At 43.2% G+C, this 19,648-nt stretch overlaps 1 protein-coding gene across 3 annotated transcripts in view; it reads left to right on the top strand.

Annotated features, from left to right (window-relative positions):
- CREB5 (cAMP responsive element binding protein 5) overlaps positions 1-19,648 on the top strand; it is a 426,900-nt gene that overhangs the window by 80,221 nt on the left and 327,031 nt on the right. For all 3 annotated transcript variants that reach the window (XM_066585646.1, XM_066585645.1, XM_066585647.1), the window contains exons 2-3: positions 10,955-11,026; positions 18,351-18,444. In XM_066585646.1, coding sequence (XP_066441743.1) covers positions 10,973-11,026; positions 18,351-18,444 — 148 coding nt within the window. In that variant the 5' untranslated portion in view covers positions 10,955-10,972. The remainder of the gene's footprint in view (positions 1-10,954; positions 11,027-18,350; positions 18,445-19,648) is intronic.

The raw sequence follows: 19,648 nt of genomic DNA, 5'->3' as shown, positions 1-19,648 counted from the left end.
CACACGTAGTTATTCACAAAAAAACGTGGATATTTAGGAAGATATTGCACTCCTAAGGCGCAATGATTGATATTTTTTTGCAATCGATACGCCTTCTTTTGTTAAAACGATCGGTTTATTCCTTAATACAGTCAAGGCCGAATCTGGGCCAACCGGTTACTCTGTGACCCTTGTATCTCTGGGTAACAGACCAAGTTCAGGGTGTTCCCTATTACACTTTTATACCTCCACAAAAGAAATAACAAATATCAAAATTACTGTTATTCTTTGCTAACACAGCATTGATAACGGAGGCATTATTTTTAAAAAATTTTTGTTGTCATATATGTTTGTCAATTTTTAATAGGATAAATAAAAGTTATTTTTTAATAATAAAAATTAGATTTTCTAGTGGGTCCTTTTCAGTGAATTAATCTATACAATACTAGAACCCTACTGTCTCAGTGAATAAATTTTGTTATTTTAGTGTACTTTGCCTGAAGTTCAATACAGATTGACACGATGTAGCTGGAGGACAGCAGCTTGGTGCTCTACTCTCACCATTAGGGCTCGGTCACACAAGCTATTTTTTTTTAACGCATCTGTAGGTGCGATTTTAAATAGCATCTACTGTATATAGAACCAATGGTTTACAATGGAAGCGGTCACATGTGAGATTTTATACATGTGTTTAAAACTTGCACCTGCAAAAGATAGAACATATGGGTGTCAGCGGACGCGGTCATGTGATTTTTTTTTATGTCCAAAGTGTGATTTTTATTTATTTATTTATTTATTTTTTACATGCACGTAAAAATCTTTCGTTGTGACCGAGCCCTAAGACTGATGATCATTATTATTTGTTATTAGACATTGGTCAGGTGTCGGCTTATCCTATAGCTCAGCACAACGTGTAATAATCCTGAAATCCTGCCGTTTTTACACTGACCACTAAACCTAATAATAGTCTGGCAATTCCTGTTCTTTTCAGAAGTCATCTGATTATCATCACAGGCAGGATTATAATGACAGGTGACAGCTATATATAAATAACACAGGAGCCACCATTTACAGTAGTTGATGGTCACAGCTCACCTCCTCCCCCTCCTCTGCACATGGCATTGAGCATACCCGCAGCATTCTCCCATAAAAGACAATGAGTTGTCTCCAGTCTACAGGTTCTTATGGTCCACAGAAAACATCTGAAGGCTGATAACAGAGCAGAACAGCAGTTTAGGCAAGATGGCAGCCCCCATAATAGAGTACAGGAAAACAAATTAATAATGTGTACAATTAGAAAATAAATGCGGATTAGAAAAAAATAATGTTTCCGTATCTGGTATTATTTAGCAAAAATTAATTCAAATGTAGCCACTAATTGTAGCGTTTCCAGCTGCACTGTGTTCTGGAGAACAAGTAATAATGAAATAATAGGCCAATTAGGAGAACTAAACATGCACATTGGTATAATTATGGTAATATCCACTGTGCTGCTATCACAGCCATGGTGTCAGCAAACAGGTCTCCATTAGACAGAAAGGCATTCCAGTAACTGCATGGAAACCCTCGCTCTGTGCCAAGAATTAGGCCGGATTCACACAGAGGTATGCGAGTTGTGCCGCAGATTCTCAAGCGCAACTCATATCAGACATCAATGCGCTGTGCAATCCTCATGGGCAGCGGATATTGCATGTCTGATTCTTGTCCCTGATACGGATAAAAATAGGGTATGGTGCTTTTTTTTTTAAATGGACCATTGTTTGCCACCTTTGACCCCATAAAATACCGGTGGCTTGACACACAGTGCGATCTGACTCCATATCAGCATCCTAAATACTTACTGTATGTAACTTATAGCTAAGCAGGTAAACTCTATATACACTGCTGAGTTTTTACTGGCATCAGCCTCCCAGTAAAAATATCGGCTAGGCCAGTAACTTACCAGCCTGGCAACCCTATATGGACCTGCCAATGTTATTTTCTGTCACATCTCAAACTTACAAGATGGCCACTAGTGGGAATTCCAAATAATTATATAGGGTGGGCCACAGAAAAGCAGGAGGAAAATATAATACTCTACATTTCACCGGACAACCAATCTGATGCTGTGGCCAAGCTGATGATGCTGTGATTAGAGTAGACTTTAACTGCTGTATGTAACACAATGTCCAGAGCAGATCAGCCTTCACTATAGGGAGCTGATGCAGAAGACCCCGCTCCATGTGGCTTCATATACATACACGGCTCACAAGAATGAAGAGAACACATCAGTCTGTCCAGTTAAGGCCGGCTTCACACGGGCGGTTTTATGTACACAATACATAGAGAATAGAACCCATTTTTATTTAATGGGTTCATTCAGACTTCTGTATTTTGGGTGCGCATTTCGGTCGCAAAAAAAAAAAACAGAGCATGTTTTGCGTAAAACACTGTGTAATTCTGCAGGAAAAAGAACATATCTGGAACTAATTAGCCATTTCAATCAGTGCGTCTCTGTTTGCCGCGTGTAAATGAACATGTCTTGTCGGTGCAAAAAGTACAGTAAAATACGCCGCTGTGCGTGCGCAAAAAAGCATCGGTCATTCTGTAAAACAACAGGAGCGCCAGAGAGGAGTCTGTTATACTTCAGAGAGCAGTGCGGCACATTCTGATACCCTGTCTTGGACACCAACCCAGCTCTTTCTGCCCCCGGTTATAATCATTACACTTGGGCAACCCCCATCACTGTGACTCATGGACACAAATGTTCTCTTAGGACTTCTAAGTGTGATTTATTAAGTCACTGGCTAATTGGCTGATACCCCGGACCATCCTACTACACCGCAATACTCAGGGATCAGTACCGCCATCCCTTCACCCCTCCAAACCTCTGAATGACAAATGATTTGTTCAGCTCATCACTGTCTCGAGCTGCAGCAAGTCCGTAGCTGTTGCTGGCACTGGAACACTGGCTGTTTATCCAGGCTGTAGTCATAATAAATATGCCATAGAGCATGCAAGACCATTCATACAAATATTTTTGAAATCACTTAAAGCGAGTGCTGCGCTGGGCCATCTGCTGCTCTGGATATGATCCATAACATATGTGTGCTTCCTTCTTTTTATTCATATCAAAGTATACATTATTCAGAAATTGCTTCCAAGGTAAAGTGCTGTTTAGATTAGTTTGTAGGGTTACATATAGCAGGCTAAGGCAGGACGGAATTGGTGCAATATAGAAATATCTAGCTTAAAGGGTTGTCCAGCCCTATTGAAATAAAGTTTAATCAATATATAATGCAAAAAAATGCAGCAATGCCTTATTTGTTCTGTAACGCCTCGTTATTATTTAGGGATGGCATTTATTGCTTATTAGCTGGATAGATGATAAATGTTTGGCTGAGACCTTTGCTGATCAGGAGGATTGGGTGCCTCTCCCCATGGCCCCTTCTCCACATATGCCACCATATGTCCTCCCATGCCCCCTCTCACCCTGTATGACCACTTGCCTCCCCACCCCTGACCCCTGTGCCACCACTTCCTGTGTCCAATGTCCCCCTCTCCTTCTGTGTCACCATCTCTCCCACAGTGTCTCCTTCTCTCCATGTGGCACCAATTTACCTCTCACCTCTCCCTTTCCCCCCTGTTCTACCACTTGTTCCCTCCCAATGTCCCCCTCAGCCCCACATCAGCCAATCAGATAAACTGTCGTGGCCAGGAGTACTGGGACCCTCAGCCCATACTCTTTTATGCAGAGACCAATCAAAGCGCTCCTTTGTGCACTTAAAATGCGCCCCTCCTGGCCTGTTATGAGATATACAGCTGCTTTTCTCAGCCTACCCTTTTTCGCAGCCATGTAGGTTGATAAATATGTTTTGTGGGGTAACTCTTACGGTATATCTCACACTTACCAATTCTCCTGGAAGCTCCTTGGGAAACCTCCAAGACTCCTGGAAGAGTTGTCAAGTCTTCTAAGTGCTGCCAAAATCTTCCAGAAAATAGGACTTCCCTGCTGCTGGATGATGTATCATCAGGCTCACCCCAGGCATCAGCACATATATGGTGTGGGCAGCACTGCATTATGATATATATCCTAGCCACACCCTTGATTTGTATAGCACCAACATATTCCGCAGTGCTTTGTGACCTACTCCTTACCTGCTACCAATGTGCCAGATACAGGTCTAATCGGAGCTTTGAGGCTGAATTATAGTGTGGGATGTAGGGTCTTAGAAAAACCTTTTGCGGGCATCTTTTCTGTGTGGGAAGACTGCGTCTGGGGTCTGAACAGTATTTGTGTGTGTGTGGGGGGGGGGGTTGAACAGTATTGTGCGGAGTCTCTAGAAATAAGCGGTCTGCTCTGGGGTGTGTAGTAATGGGGGCTCTGGTTTGGGGTCTGTATTGATCGGTGGTCTGCTATAGAGGTTGTATTGATGGGAAGTCTGATCTAGGGTCTGTTAATATGGGGGGTCCGATCTTGGTTATGTATAGATTGGGAGGACAGGTTTGTGGTATATATATAGAGGAAGGGTTTTGGTCTAGAGCCTGCCATAGATAGGGAGGTTCTGGTTTATGGTCTGTATAGAAAGGGGAACTGGGGCTTGTATAAATGGAGGGATCTAGTCTGGGGTCCATAAAGATAAAGGAAATGGTCTGATGTCTTTATGGATTAGGTTGGGATTCACTGGTATAGATGGGGGTCTACTCTGGGATCTGTATAGATGAGGGGTCTAGTCTGGGGTCTATATAAAGACCTGGGCTGGGACTATATAAAGGGGCGTTTGGGGTATAGTTTGTATTTGTAGTTTGTCTTTGAGACTCTGATGCGTGCTCCGCATGCATTTTGAATGTACTACAGGGGATCATATGTACTATTTGTGATTCAAATGCTGTAGATGGGGGCATGTCCTATATAAATAGAGGGGGGGGGGGGTGACTTAAGAAGAAAAATTTTGTTTCCATCCTCAGAATATTTCCAATGTTCCTCTTCAAAAGTTGTATACTCTAACTAGGTCACCTTGAAGGAATTGGTACATTGCTGGCTGCATTTACTTGGCATTTCTAGACAGTTATATGATGATAATATTACCATAAATAGCTTGATAATACTACTATATAGTGCCCAATTAACATGCAGTTTTAAGGATGAGGGGGTCCCTAGTTTATTGTACTTCTAGAAGGTTAAATGTTGAAAAGTTTGATACTGTGACTTTAAAGAGGAGTGGGGATGGAGGAGAACCAGAAACAGTGAGGTTGGTATGAGAAAGAGAATGGAAGCAGATTGCTGAGTATGGGTGGAATGTGAGGGAGTAACTCCTTGGAGCAGCACAGTGGGGCATTGGTTCTGCAAGGTCTTATGGTCCGAGAACTGAGAGAGAAGAAGAAGCATCTTGTCTGTGCCTTTCTAATTTTGTATAAATATTCCTCCACTGTTTCTGGCTCTATTGCACCTTAGTTCCCCTGTCCCACCTTCATTTAGTTGTAATGTGAACGGCTTAGGACTATCAACATGAACTATGAGCCTTGATAGGAGTCCTTCACCTGTATGCTATGGTGTCCTCCCTGTGGGTGAGCCATGTTCCTGACTTGCCCCCCTACCCTAGACCCGATCTGGCCCAACCTGGGTCTTGAATTGTTAGAATCTCCAATGCACGAAGAGGGGAAATCATGGCTGAGTCCTTGCAGTCCAGCCAAATTATGGATGTGGGACCTACTACTCTTAGCCCAACTTCCCAATATCCAAAATATACTCCCTTAAAGAACCCACACAATACTCCATTATACTTCCCACATAATAGACTAAGTCAATTCCCAAATAATACCATCACAAGTCGTTAAATAATACTGGGTAGTTTCAGTTTGCTCCTGATGTTTCCTTCTGCAATGGCCGCCTTATTAAATCTTGACCCAGTTTACTACTACCAGACATCCACTGGTAAATTGGCTTCAGACTCCATTATAACTGTTCGGTTAATCAAACATTTGCAGGTATCACTAATTACCCAGTGACATCACTTGAATATGAGTCATTCGGGTCACCACCGATACAGGAATGCTTATAAACATAGCTGACTGCAGGATACGTAGAGCGTTGAAACTGTTCCATTTCCAGCTTCCTGTTAAGTCCAAGACAAGAGAAGCTAAATGTCATTTGAATGCAATGCTTAGCAGCATATTTTATCTGAGAATGTAATACACGATGACAAATAGTTTTCCTCTAGATTCCAAGAGTTTGCTGGGCTGGAATCCTCCAGCATTGATGTAATCGCTCAACAATTATTCTCTGTGATGTAATCTCTGAATGGTTAATAAGCCTGTAATCGGTCGCTGCTCATAAAAAGTTGGCGTTCCTCCACTGGTGGAATTCAAATGAGTTTACCATTTGGAATTTGTGAAAACAAACATTATTGCGAAGGCTGAATGCGGACAGCAGAGAGGGGAAGGAAATACCAGCTATGGACAGGAGAAATTGCTATTCTAACTACATTATCACAGTCGTAAAACTGAAGTACTTAATTTCTACCACAGGGCCAAACTGTAGGGAAACAAGAAACAATCAGAGGCTCACAGCAACAATTTGTGTGCTGATACGGTACGTTTGCCTAGTAAGAGCCAAGGAGATTTAGACAGCAATGTTTACATGACATCATGATGTTTCATCATCATAATCTCCGTACAAGCCAAGAATACTCAACCATTAACAAAAAATCATTAATGGCGTGGTGGAAGAACAGCTCTGGGTTATATGTAAACTATCCAAATGCACTTTGTCAGAACTCATAAGGCCTCTATACAACTCTCCAAAACAGGACCTTACCTTTAGAGCAATGTAACACCATTGAAAGACATTTTTGAAAAGCCCCGTGCTATGAAATTCCTATTGTAGTTATGAAAAGTTTTCACTTTCACCAAAGTGGTTCAGGAACTTTACAGAGAACCACAGACTATTCATGTTAGGAGTCATAGGGGTGTTAGGCCATAGTAGTCATCAATGTTTTTTTTAAGTCTTTGCGATTGGTAGCAAATGATAAAAGTAGAATTCCGCTTTAAAGGGGTTTTCTTACGAGAGTTGACGCCAGGGGCGTAGCTAAAGGCTCATGGGCCCAGGTGCAAAAGTGTATCTTGGGTCCCCCAACTTCTCTAACTCCTTAACGCAGAGGCGTAACTTGAAGCTCCTGGGCCCTAATGCAAAACCTGTAACAGGGCCCCCAACTATAATACTTTATTCATAGTACTGGGCTCCCTGTATGGAGAAGAGAGCCCTTATGGGCCCCCTAAGGCTCCTGGGCCTGGGTGCAACCGCATCCCCTATAGTTACGCCAGTGGTTGACACCTCGAATACTAGCCAACTTGGCTATCTCTGGCAGTCCCATTAAAGTGAATAGAGCGGGGGTGCATTTGTTTATCCTCTGCTTCCCCACACTTCAGTTTTTTTGAGCCAGAATCCGAAGTGGATATTTTTGGGGATTAATGCCCATGTATATATATCTATGTATATTATTGCTAGACTTTATATATGCTCTTGCCGTAGCATTCAGCGTGGTCACATGACTTTGTTTTAGCGCTCTAACTTTGCTGCTATGGATTAACAGGGGAAAAGCTGCCTGTTGATTGGCTGATGGGCTGGATATATAAGGCAGGTGCTTTTCCCAGGCTAGGTTGTGATTCAGCAATTTTTGCACAGAGCCTTGTGAGAAGTGAGCTGCCCCAGTGCTGCTGGAGAGCTGGGTTTTTCTATATTGGAAAGAGAGAAAGTGCAGCTCGGATTTCTGATGTAATACTACCCAGCCATTGCAATGCGAGTACCAGAGGGAGGTCTGCCAATTGTCCAAGGAAACATCAGGTGCAGATACTGATCGCAAGTGCCAATCTATCACTAGCAAGAGCTGATGAACCGACACACAGTATCTGGATATTTACGTTTTGGCTCTTGACCGGTAAAATAGATTTTTTACTTCACTGTACAGCCTCCCCAAAGGTACTGTGCTAATGATTTGTCCAGAGGACAGTGACTGCATACTTCATTTGGCATATTTAGTTATTCGGTTAGTTGAAGTTCCCACAAAACTAAGTTACTTTAGACTAGACTCCTTTTCTCAGACTGTTTATCCTTGGCAAGGGTAAACTATTTATTCACTGTGATAACTCCATATTGTGTGCAGATTAAGGAACCGTATTTGCAGTGTATGGACAGAGTTATAGTGCTAATCAAACATTAGTAAAATCTCTGCATTGTATCCAAATAATGCTGCTGTATGTTATTGCCATATTATTCTTTATCGCACATTCAGTGCAGAATTGGTTGTTCAACTGAACTGGTGTGAAGCCTCCACATCACCGCTGTCATATTCCATACCTGCAGCCTGTTTCTGATTCATAAGATATGGGAAATATCTTTGGCTTAAAAAACTACCTGAAAAACTGCCATGTGAGTGCATTCCATTTTTTTAATGCACCCATTCACTTGAATGGGCGATTCTGGTCTGAGAATTCCATCAGAATAGCACATGCTGCAATTTTTTTACATGGACCTTTGACCCCTGAAAAAAAGCACACATATGAATCCTTAGGGTCCGAATCCTGCAAGTTTCAAACTCGTACAGGCTTCAGTTACTAAAATGGCCCATGTGAATAAGCCCTAACTGTGCAGGTACCTGCAGATGTGGCCTCCTAATTGCTCTTAAGGGCACCTTCACATGGGGTGGAACTGCTGTGAATGCAGAATGGCAGCATGCACAGTTCAATGCATGTGGAGGAGATTTCAGAACTGTTACAAAGTTGTGCAAGTAAAGTTGGTATAAGTTGCGTGAAAGTCATGTAATAGTTGCACTTTGAACAAAAATGTTATTTCTATGGACGTGGAAGGAGGTGATTAGCTGCTGGCCTGCCCAATCCATTTATCCTCAAACATCACTCTGGCAACTCCATAGACATGTGATTGTGGTTGAATTCCACTGAAATAGTTAAAATTTGCCGTTGAAGCATATGAGCAGCATTGAAGACATTTGCAAGTTGTGAAGTCTTCACCGTGTAGTTTCTACTTGATTTTAACCCATTTATTTACAGTATTTAAGAAATGTAACACTTTGCTTTTTGGATTGCTTAAAAAGTAGCTGCACCTTTCCGAAACTTTTGACATCTCAGAGCGACATGTTCAAAGTTTTGATCAGTGCGGGTCCCACTGCTGAGGCCCCCTCTGATTGCTAGAACTGGATTCGCAGGATAGGGGATATCTTTCTGATCGTGGGGGTCTCACCACTGAGACCCCCACAATCCTGGGAACGGGGGCTCCATGGCCCCCTATTCTCAACATTACAGAATTGCTTCTCGCACCCACAGTGTTGTCCCAATGAATGGAGTGATGGCAGAGCATTCATAGGCGCCGCTTCATTCATCTCAGTGGGGCTGACCGAAATTTCCAAGCGCTTGTACTTCGGCTTTCTCCGCAGCCCCATGGAAAGATAATGGAGCAGCACTGCACATGCCTAGCCATCACTGCGTTCACTCTCCTCCTTACTGTGGGGGGTGCAGTAAGTCTGCAGTGAGGAGGATGTGGAAACGGGACCACCGTTTTCATCAACAGTGAGACCCTCACTGAACCTATCATTATCTGCTAGCCTGTGGATAGGAGATAACTTTAGATTTTGGGATAACCCTACTAAATTAACATTGGTAGAGACCACTGATTTCTGTAGGATTTGCTGACTGTCTAATGTAATGGGGGCCTTCAGAATCTTCTCTGTCAGCAGATGTCAGGGGAACAGAAGGATGGGGAGTTGGATTTCTGCATATCTTATCCTTTTGTTCCTGGGAAAATAAGCCAAGGCCAGAGGAGTCTGGTGGTGACTTACTCCTCTCTCCCCATTCAGAACATATGTAATGCTTGGTGAGATAGCTGACGGCTCATTCAGCTAATGGCGATCTAAAATGCATGGCCAGCTTCAGTCTGATGGTCTTTTCACACCTGCCAAATTCTTGGCCAAATTTAATAAGCATGTCAATTGGCGCTCCTTGCATTTTCTTTCAAACGGGGAATGTACAGCTAATCAGCAAACATTTTTATTCATTAGTTCATTGGCTTATTGTTAGTCCATTTGCATAGTCAGATTGTCGTGCGAATGAGTGTTTGGAGAAATGTTTGGACCTGATCTTTAGGCCTCTTGCCCACAGCCGGGTCGGGTTCTAACTGCAAAATCTCACAGCGGAATGAGACACTGTGACCCCCAGAGACCCATACTCATCTGTCCGGATCCACCACGAGTGGCTCACTGGCGTGCATGCGCAATGCAGGGCATGACGCACCAGCGCTGGGCTATGACGCGGATTCCCACGATCTGCGGAAGTTCCACGGGACGGACAGCTTCCATTGACTGCAATGGAAGCCGTCCGAGTGATTTTCTGCACTAAATAGAACATGCTTAGATTCTCGCCAATGAGCGGAAAATTGCAGTTGATTTCCACTCATTGGCAGAGAAGAATCTTTTAACATAGTGTGTCTATGGACAAACATTGCTGCGGAATTCGCGGTGGGCATCTGGCAGCGAATTTCGCAGCAAAAATCCATCCATGGGCATTCGGCCTTACTGTTAATTGTTGCTTGATATTGCATAAAGGGTCACAAAACTGGTGAGTCAGCTTTCAGCATGTAGAACAGGGGTGTACAACAGTTTTTGCCATGGTTTTTTTGGAGCTGGCAAGGGGGGGACTCTTAATAAATATTAATTAGCAATAATTTTGCTTAGAAAATTTGTTTGAAATTCAGGAGGGCCACAATGTGAGATAAGTCAAGAAATGATCCTTGCAAAATCTTTGTATAAAGTCATACAGAAACCGCATCCAAGCAAGTAGGAATCTGATGACTATTCATGTTCTGTTCATTCTACCTAATAGTTTCTAATATTGTTACAATGTTTACTTCACAAATATCAGTTTCTTATCCTTATTTTATTAAGTGAGAAGATTCCTCAGTCGCTAATTATCACATCTCTCGTTCTAGATATATGAAGAATAAGAGATGAATTTGGAGCAGGACCGGTCCTTCGTGTGCAATGCTCCTGGCTGCTCACAGGTGAGTGCGCAACATTGTATATAAGGATACTTTGTATCAGCAGCTAGTGAAATCTACACTGGGTTGTGAAATATGTATTATGTCCTTTTTATTGCAAAAGTTTCTGTATCTGTAATCAAGGACAATCTACCCACAGAGTTATTTTTAATGCTGCGATATCACTGCATTTTTTTCAATGTGACTTTTTAATGTTAAAATCGCACAAAAATAGCAAGTTTGTGCTGTTGCGAATTTGTGCGATGCGATTTTAACATTAACATTCTGCGATCTCACAGAAGACCTATTGGAGGTCAAATTGCTGAAAAAAAGTTAAATGTGAACACTTTCACTGGTTTTGTGGCATCCATGTCTCGTTTTTATGGCAAGAGGGGATCTACAAAATATCAGGCAGGTGGTTTTAATGTTATGTTTCATAGCTGTGTGGGTTTTTTTTGGATGGTCAAAGAGGAACCTCGCTTGGTTCAGGTAGCCGGCTCAAGGTTGACTAAGCCTTCCATCCTTCTGAGGTCGGAAAATGAGTACCCAGCTTGGTGGGGGGTAAAAGATGACTGAGGAAGGCAATGGTAAACCATCCCGCAAAAACAGTCTGCCAAGAAAACGTCACAATGTGACGTCACCTGAGGAGTCCGTCATGGCTCGGTGCTTGCACCAGGGGACTTTACCTTTTTTACCAAAGAGGATAAAGATGGATGTTTCATTCATATCTGTGTGCTTGAATAGTTTTTAATTTCAATATTAGCTCAGAATTTATATTGATTTTTTTAAAGATCGAAATTGCACCAAATAACAGACTGATATAGAAGTTGGGGTCTAATATTCAGTTAGTTTCTGGAGAAATGTGGCAGGTTTATTAATGCAAGTTTATTATCCATGTCAAAAAGAGAGACATTTAGAGAAACACTCTGCTTTTATGTTGAGGAAATCCATCACAATATCAGTGAGCGCTGCAGTGAAGCCTCCAGTTCTGTATCGCTCCCTCTCCAGGCTGTGTATCCTGCACTTTTCTTCCTACCTCCAGGTCACATGACCAGCACTCTGACAAAAGTCTGTGTCCTGCAGTTATTGGAACAGCTTTATCTCAGCTGCCATACAGAAAAAATGCATTTCTTTCCCATAGTAACCAATCACAGGGAAGCTTTAATTTGGAAAAGCAGAATACCAAATTCAAGCTGCACTATGATTAGTTGCTGTGGACAAGAAAGAAGTCTTCATTATGGCAGCTGACATAAGGGCATATTCATCATTGTAGTTTGGACATGCTCAAAAAAAGTTAAAGCAAGAAGCAGTCATATACTCCCCTCTCCTCGCTGTGTCCTGCGCTGCCGCTCCAAGTCTTCTCCTTGACATCACGCCTGTTTATGGGACGCCATGGATTGCTGCAGCCAATAACAGAGCCCAGTGATCGCTGAGCTCTGTCATTGGCTGCAGCAGCCTATGACATTCTGTAAACAGGCGGTACTGCAGCCTATAAACAAACACCGGGAGCAGCAGCGTAGCAGATGTGAGGAGCAGCGAGTATATGACTACTTTTTGTTTATGGCAGGGGGAGCTGGATTTTGTATTAAAAAAAAAAATTTCATAAAACCCCTTTAAGGGAACCATACAAGTCAGCCACCTGTATGCCAAACAACTGTTGACTCTACAGGTAGTCCCGCATGCCTCAGGAGGAGTTCGGCAAGTGCCATGTACTTCTGTGGTGAGTAATAGGAACAGACAGGTAAAACCCTACTATATCTGCCGTCTCTACAGACCTTAGATAGAAATCGATGGGTTCTTTTGACAGAACTCTTTTCTGAGGGCAGTTTAACTTGAAGCGTTGAAAACATCTCATCTTTCCGGTGAACATTGTGCTGTTGAGTGACTGTTCTTGCCTATTGTTTTCCAATCAATAGTGACCTCACGGATCAGCCAAGTATCTGCATGTCCTCTTCTCTCCATGATTTGTTGTGGTCATCAGGAAAAGAGATTAGCATTGCATAAACACTATTCCAAACAATTACTTTAAGCAGATGTGGCAGATTTATGCACAGAAACCCATTCTAGATGCCAATTTGTATTTTTGTCCTGTTTTTATGAGTCAGTGTTAGTTGGTAATATTGTTAGGATCATAGTTAGACTTATGTCTGGTAGGTACTAGTATAAGAAAAGTATACGTTTTTAAAAGTATATTTTTGATGAAAATATGGGGCACATTGAGCAACCTAATGTTACGTCATCAAGACACAATATATCTCTTGCCCTTAACAAGCAATCACAAAGCAGCTTTCACTTTGAAGAGCAGAATACCAAATGCAAACTGCACTGTGATTAGTTGCTGTGTGCAAGAAAGACAGTTTTCATTATGGCCGTTGACATAAGGGCATCATTGCATTCCGAGCATGCTCGAAAAAAGTTAAACTCCTGTCATAAAACAAGAAGTAGTATTTTATACTCTCCTCTCCCCACTGCCGCTCTAGGTCTCCCCATTGACATCACAGGCATCATTTTATTATGCAAGCAGGACAAATACACATACATTATACTAACACGGAGAGCCAAAAGTATTTATAACAGAACCAAAAAGTGGGGAGAAAGGGAATCTCATCCTAAAACTATAACATGAGGGATCTCTTCCTAAATCGGAGACCCCGCCCTGACGAAGGCGACCCCACGTCAGGAACTTGGGATGACCCTAACTTTCCCTAGGGTGACAGGGAAAGGGACAAAGGATAGATGACACTCTAAAATGCGAATGAACATGAACACTCAGGGCAACAAGGTGTTAAAAAGGATCACAGGTCTAAAAGTGAATGGGCAGCAAACTTGACTGGAGACTCTGGACAGGCAGAGAATCACTGACTGGACCAAAACACCTTCAGACAGTACTCTTCAGACAGAAGTCCACTAGGAATACTTTCAGATATGCCTACAGAGGCTAGATCCAATGTATAACCGATCCTCGAAGAGGAGGAGCCAGAATAAATGTGCAAAAATTAATGTTGATTGGCTGACTGGGCTGAACACATCCCAGCCAACTAACACACCGATATACAAAAAGAGATGGGCACCAGAATGACAGTAAATATGCACCAAGGATAACGTGGGCCCGGACCGATGTTGTGATGTCACCCTGATTCCGTTCCTCTGCCAATGTCATCGCATCATGATACTTAATTACTAAGGGGAGGGAGGGGGGTTCTATTTTTGGGGATCTCATGATGGACAATCACCTGTTATAAATGAGGGAAGCTATAATGTAAATACTTCTTTTCTCTGTAGAGACGTATTGGCTGCCCATTGTAATAAATGATTCCCCATCATTTTTAATGAATGCTACTTGTCTCTCAGGTGTTATTGTTGGGTATTGGAAAACATCCTGATGGAGGAATTAGCCTCTTTTACCATGAGGAGTGTTGCCTGTATCTGACACCAAGGGCACATGCCATGGGTCAGTTGCCCAGTGTCCTGAATTTCCTAGCACAATCATCACTACCTTCAGCTATAGCTGCATTCTTCCCATCCACCAACATGCCATGGCCCAGGTATCTTCAATGTCTGCTAACACTCTTGTATTCTTAGTGTATAATTAAAGGGGTATTCCTATCTCGGCACATTATCCCTAATGCATTGGATAAGGGATAACTTGCAGATCAGTGGGGTCTGACTGCTGAGACCCCCACGTATCTCGAGACATCACCCCAGGCGCATCCCTAAATTTTCAAAAGTGATGGCCACGCTTGCGCATCATGCATCACTGCTCCATTCATTTCCATGGCACTGATGGAGATTAGTGAGCATTTGAACTTCGCTATCTCTGCCAGTTCCCATTGAAGTGAAATGAGCTGTCAAATTTTGGATCAGTGGGGGTCCCACAAATCAGCAAGTTATCCCCTATCCCGTTGGGAATAACTTGCTGAGATGTGAACACCTATGTATGGGTTGTATACACCACAAGCCTCATTTAAAAATAATTTATCTATATTGCTTTTTACTGATTTAACCAGATACTGCTCCATCTTTTTTACAGTCTGCTCTTGTTTTCCGATTACATATCTTTTTATTCTATGATCTGTACATTGTTATGCGGTCCGCCATCTTGCCTCAGATGCTGTCAAGGGCATTCAGCAGCCACATGGACCATAGGAATTTCTAGAGTGAAGGTGCTCATTGACTTCTATGGGAGCGCGTTCTAGGTATGCCTTGTGGCCTCTGCATGGGTTATTGTGCATGGAAAGAAAGGAGGTGAGCTGTGACCATCTGTCACACAGCAGGTGTGATCTTACTGTACCACTGATCAATTTGGCATTGGACTACTCCTGAGGGCTGCATATAGCAGATTCCTGGTTTTCCCCCTTTAACCTGTTTTTGAGGGCTCTGATTTTAGATGCGAGCACCGCTACCTTGGTGCAGTAGGACAGGTCAGATGCACCATAACGTAGTAAAGGAAAGACAGACAGAGACATAGTCGATATCACAAGTCGAGGTCAGAATAGGTGGAGGTCATGCATGAACAGAGAGACAGGCAGAAGGTCAGGGCAGGCAGCAATCAGATAAATCGTGGCCAAGGAACAAGCCAAGGTCAGGATAAGATGGTAAAGCTGGGTGAACTGGCATGGGTCAAAACAGGAATCAAGCAAGAAACAAAATCACCTTGCAAAACCCAACAAAACCTATTGCTCAGGCACCTTCCAGTAGAGGAGAGAACCTTAAATAACCAGGAGGGTGTCCAGATTGGCTGAAGATGGAAAATCTGGTGTGTGCAGTGGCCCTTTAACAGGTAGTCTGGGCAGGCCGTGTACCCTATGGGCAGCAGTGACAGCAAGGAGGATTGTGCAGCATATACCACACAGATGGCGAGGGAACGAGGAGGAGGTGAGGGGAGCCAACGGCTGCGGTCAATGGAAATACTACTATCGCTTATTATGAATAAGTGTTACCTTCCATTGTAATCCTGCCTGTGATGAGAATGTCATGGCTCCTGAAATGTTTCTCTTCAGAGCCAGAAGTGCCAGACTACTATTAGGATCCCTGTTCACTATGAAATCTGCAAGATGACAAGATTCTTCTTTAATATAGATACTGACATAGAAATTTAAATAAATCACAAAAGATTCTAACATTTTCCAGGAAAATACCAATCCTGCAATCTTGAAGATAGGTCAGCAATAGTTAATCGCTGGGGATCCATCACTCGGGATCCCTGGCGATCAGCTGACCATCCGGCTGCTGTCAGTGCAGTGGGGCTGGATGTCATCATCAGGGTCAGAGCTGGAAGTGTAATAGGCGGCTTTACTGCCATTTATTTCACTGGGCGTGTAGCTGCCTCTAAGACTTCCTTCTCTGACCCTACTGATCACATCCGGCCCCACTGCACTGACAGCAGCCAGATGATCGGCTGATGGTCGGGGATCCTGAGAGCTGGATCCTCAGTGATCAGTTATTGATGACCTATCCTGTATATAGGTAACATAGTAATTTAGTATGTTAGGCTGAAGAGAGACAATGTCCATCTAGTTCAGCCTGTTTCCACACCTCCTTGTTGATCCAGAGGAAGGCAAAAAAAAACCCAATGAGGCAGTAGCCAATTTAGCCCATTTGGGGGAAAAAAATCCTTCCCGACTTCATAATAGCAGTCAGAATAATCCCTGGATCAACATTTTGAAACTTCCTACCTGACTCCAAGACCCAGATCAACAAGCCCGCTGGTTATTTAATGTCTATATGCCATTGATAGTATTTGCCTGGTAAAAGCCTTTAAAGGGGTTGTCCCGCGAAAGCAAGTGGGGGTATACACTTCTGTATGGCCATATTAATGCACTTTGTAATATACATCGTGCATTAATTATGAGCCATACAGAAGTTATTCACTTACCTGTTCCGTTGCTGGCGTCCCCGTCTCCATGATGCCGTCTAATTTTAGCGTCTAATCGCCCGATTAGACGCGCTTGCGCAGTCCGGTCTTCTCCCTTCCGAATGGGGCCGCTCGTGCCGGAGAGCTGCTCCTTGTAGCTCCGCCCCGTCATGTGTGCCGATTCCAGCCAATCAGGAGGCTGGAATCGGCAATGGACCGCACAGAGCCCACGGTGCACCATGGGAGAAGACCTGCGGTCCACCGTGGGTGAAGATCCCGGCGGCCATCTTAGCAAGGTAAGGAAGAAGTCGCCGCAGCGCAGGGATTCGGGTAAGTACTATCCATTTTTTTTTTTTAACACATGCATTGGGTTTGTCTCGCGCCGAACGGGGGGCCTATTGAATAAAAAAAAAACCTGTTTCGGCGCGGGACAACCCCTTTAAGTAAGGTACCCATGGACTGCCCCTTGATTTTACTGTGCCTGTTAGGGCTTTCCTTACCTCTTCATCCCCTACAGCTGTTCTGTTTTATTCTGACTGTATTGTTTTTCTAATATTAAATTGTCAATTGATAATACTGCAATTTATGAGTTTACTAGAAACCACCCACAAAGGTGGTGCCGCAATTTATCATTTCATGGGTAAATGAAAGCGGCAAGTTGGGCTAAAGGCCTCTAAATACTCCTGTTGGTCTTATAAGGATTAATGTATACATTTAGCAAATCTGAACATGCATTTATAGGAGATTGATAGAGTTACTTGCTCCATGAAACCTCTTTTACCAGAAAGAAAAGCTCCATTATCATATACGGTGTTTGAGTACAATCATGCTTTCTTCTCCATTCAAAGAAACATGGATCTAGGCTTTAAAGGTGTTGTCCTTAATGGTCATATTAAAGCCACCAATCACTGAGGGCTTAGCGCATCGCTGTTGGTCCAGCTCGTAGCAGACATCTAATTTGGCCAAGGGAAGCCATCTCTAGCCAGACTGTGAGATGTGTTATTGCATGGTGAGCCTGGGGAAGGACCCTAAGTAGATCTGAAAGCTCGCTATAACATCATGTCTTTTTGTTAGCCAGTAAAAGTTATCATATCTACAAGATTACATAGTCACTTAGATGTGGTACATGGACAACTTGAGTCCACCAGAGATGAAGCCACTCGTTTACAACACCTCGCCATTCTGGCACATAGAGGATGGTCAAAGCAGGAAAGACTCTTATAGGGCATATAGGCAACTTCTTTCATTCTGAACAGGTACTGAATGCTTCCTAAAATGTACTCCAGACTGGCAGTTCATCTTTGTTATTGTTGCTGCCCTACAAATGAGTAAAAGTATTGTCATGTGAGCAAACATCCATTGTATGATACATCTAGATCCTCATTTATGCCCTAGATGTGTTTAATGAACCTTATTACCTTTACAGCCCAGTTTGTGTTTTATTGATACCCTTTACCAAGCATTTACTACACATTTATGTTTCCTATGTTACAGCGATTCCCCACTGAGGATCACCTGATGATTCATCGGCACAAGCATGAAATGACCTTGAAGTTTCCTTCAATAAAGAATGATAACATGCTGTCAGGTAACACACGGCGCACCAAGCTCACCTCTTGCAAAGAAGATTTTTTGAAATGTTTGAAAATTGAAACTTTAATGGTGCAAAGTTATACAAATCAAGAATGGCTAAAATGGAATTTGACTCATTGTAGAGGTAGACAAATGGCAGAAACTAAATAAATACGGGTGAGGAGGAATGTTTTTGCCAATAGACAAGAATCACTTTTTCATACAAGCAGCGCCGCATAATGTTCACTAGGGGCATAGATTTAGGGGCTAGAGAGGTAGCAATCACACCTAGGCCCTGGTGCTTTTTAGGAAGCTCCTCTACCGCATAAGGTTCTGCTCACATCTGCATTCTTCATTCCTATTTCATCATACGACAGAGAAATGGAATGACAGCCAAGCACAGATCCATCCTATGGTGAAAACGAACAGTGCCCTATAGACCCCATTAAAGGGGTTGTCCGGCGGCAGCAAGTGGGTCTATACACTTCTGTATGGCCATATTAATGCACTTTGTAATGTACATTGTGCATTAATTATGAGCCATACAGAAGTTATAAAAAGTTTTTCACTTACCTGCTCCGTTGCTGGCGTCCTCGTCTCCATGGTTGCCGTCTAATTTTCGCCGTCTAATGGCCAAATTAGACGCGCTTGCGCAGTCCGGGTCTTCTTATCTTCTCAATGGGGCTCCGTGTAGCTCCGTGTAGCTCCGCCCCGTCACGTGCCGATTCCAGCCAATCAGGAGGCTGGAATTGGCAATGGACCGCACAGAAGCCCTGCGGTCCACGGAGGGAGAAGATGCCGGCGGCCATCTTCACCGGGTAAGTAAGAAGTCACCGGAGCGCGGGAATTCAGGTAAGCGCTGTCCGGTGATCTTTTTTAACCCCTGCATCGGGGTTGTCTCGCGCCGAACGGGGCGGGGGTTGAAAAAAAAAAAAAAAAAACGTTTCGGCGCGGGACAACCCCTTTAACTCTAGAAAAAGATAAACCATGCACAGACAGACTGTTTTGAGGTATTTGCCTCTCATCAGCATGTCCCTCTTTCGGTGCTTTCCCTAAAGCGAAACTATACCCTTCCTGTCCCATAGGTCTCTTCTCCAGCCAAGCCAGCAACCTACTGTACACTGATGAGGGGCAAAAACTCCTAGATTGTCTGTCTGTACCTGGCTATCTTGTCCTTCTGCAGAAGACTCTGGCTTTGGCTTATATTCCCAGTCATTATT

The sequence above is a fragment of the Eleutherodactylus coqui genome, chromosome 12, assembly GCF_035609145.1.
Source record: "Eleutherodactylus coqui strain aEleCoq1 chromosome 12, aEleCoq1.hap1, whole genome shotgun sequence".
Classification (NCBI taxonomy): Eukaryota; Metazoa; Chordata; class Amphibia; order Anura; family Eleutherodactylidae; genus Eleutherodactylus; species Eleutherodactylus coqui.
This window is presented reverse-complemented; position numbering and strand designations above follow the sequence as displayed.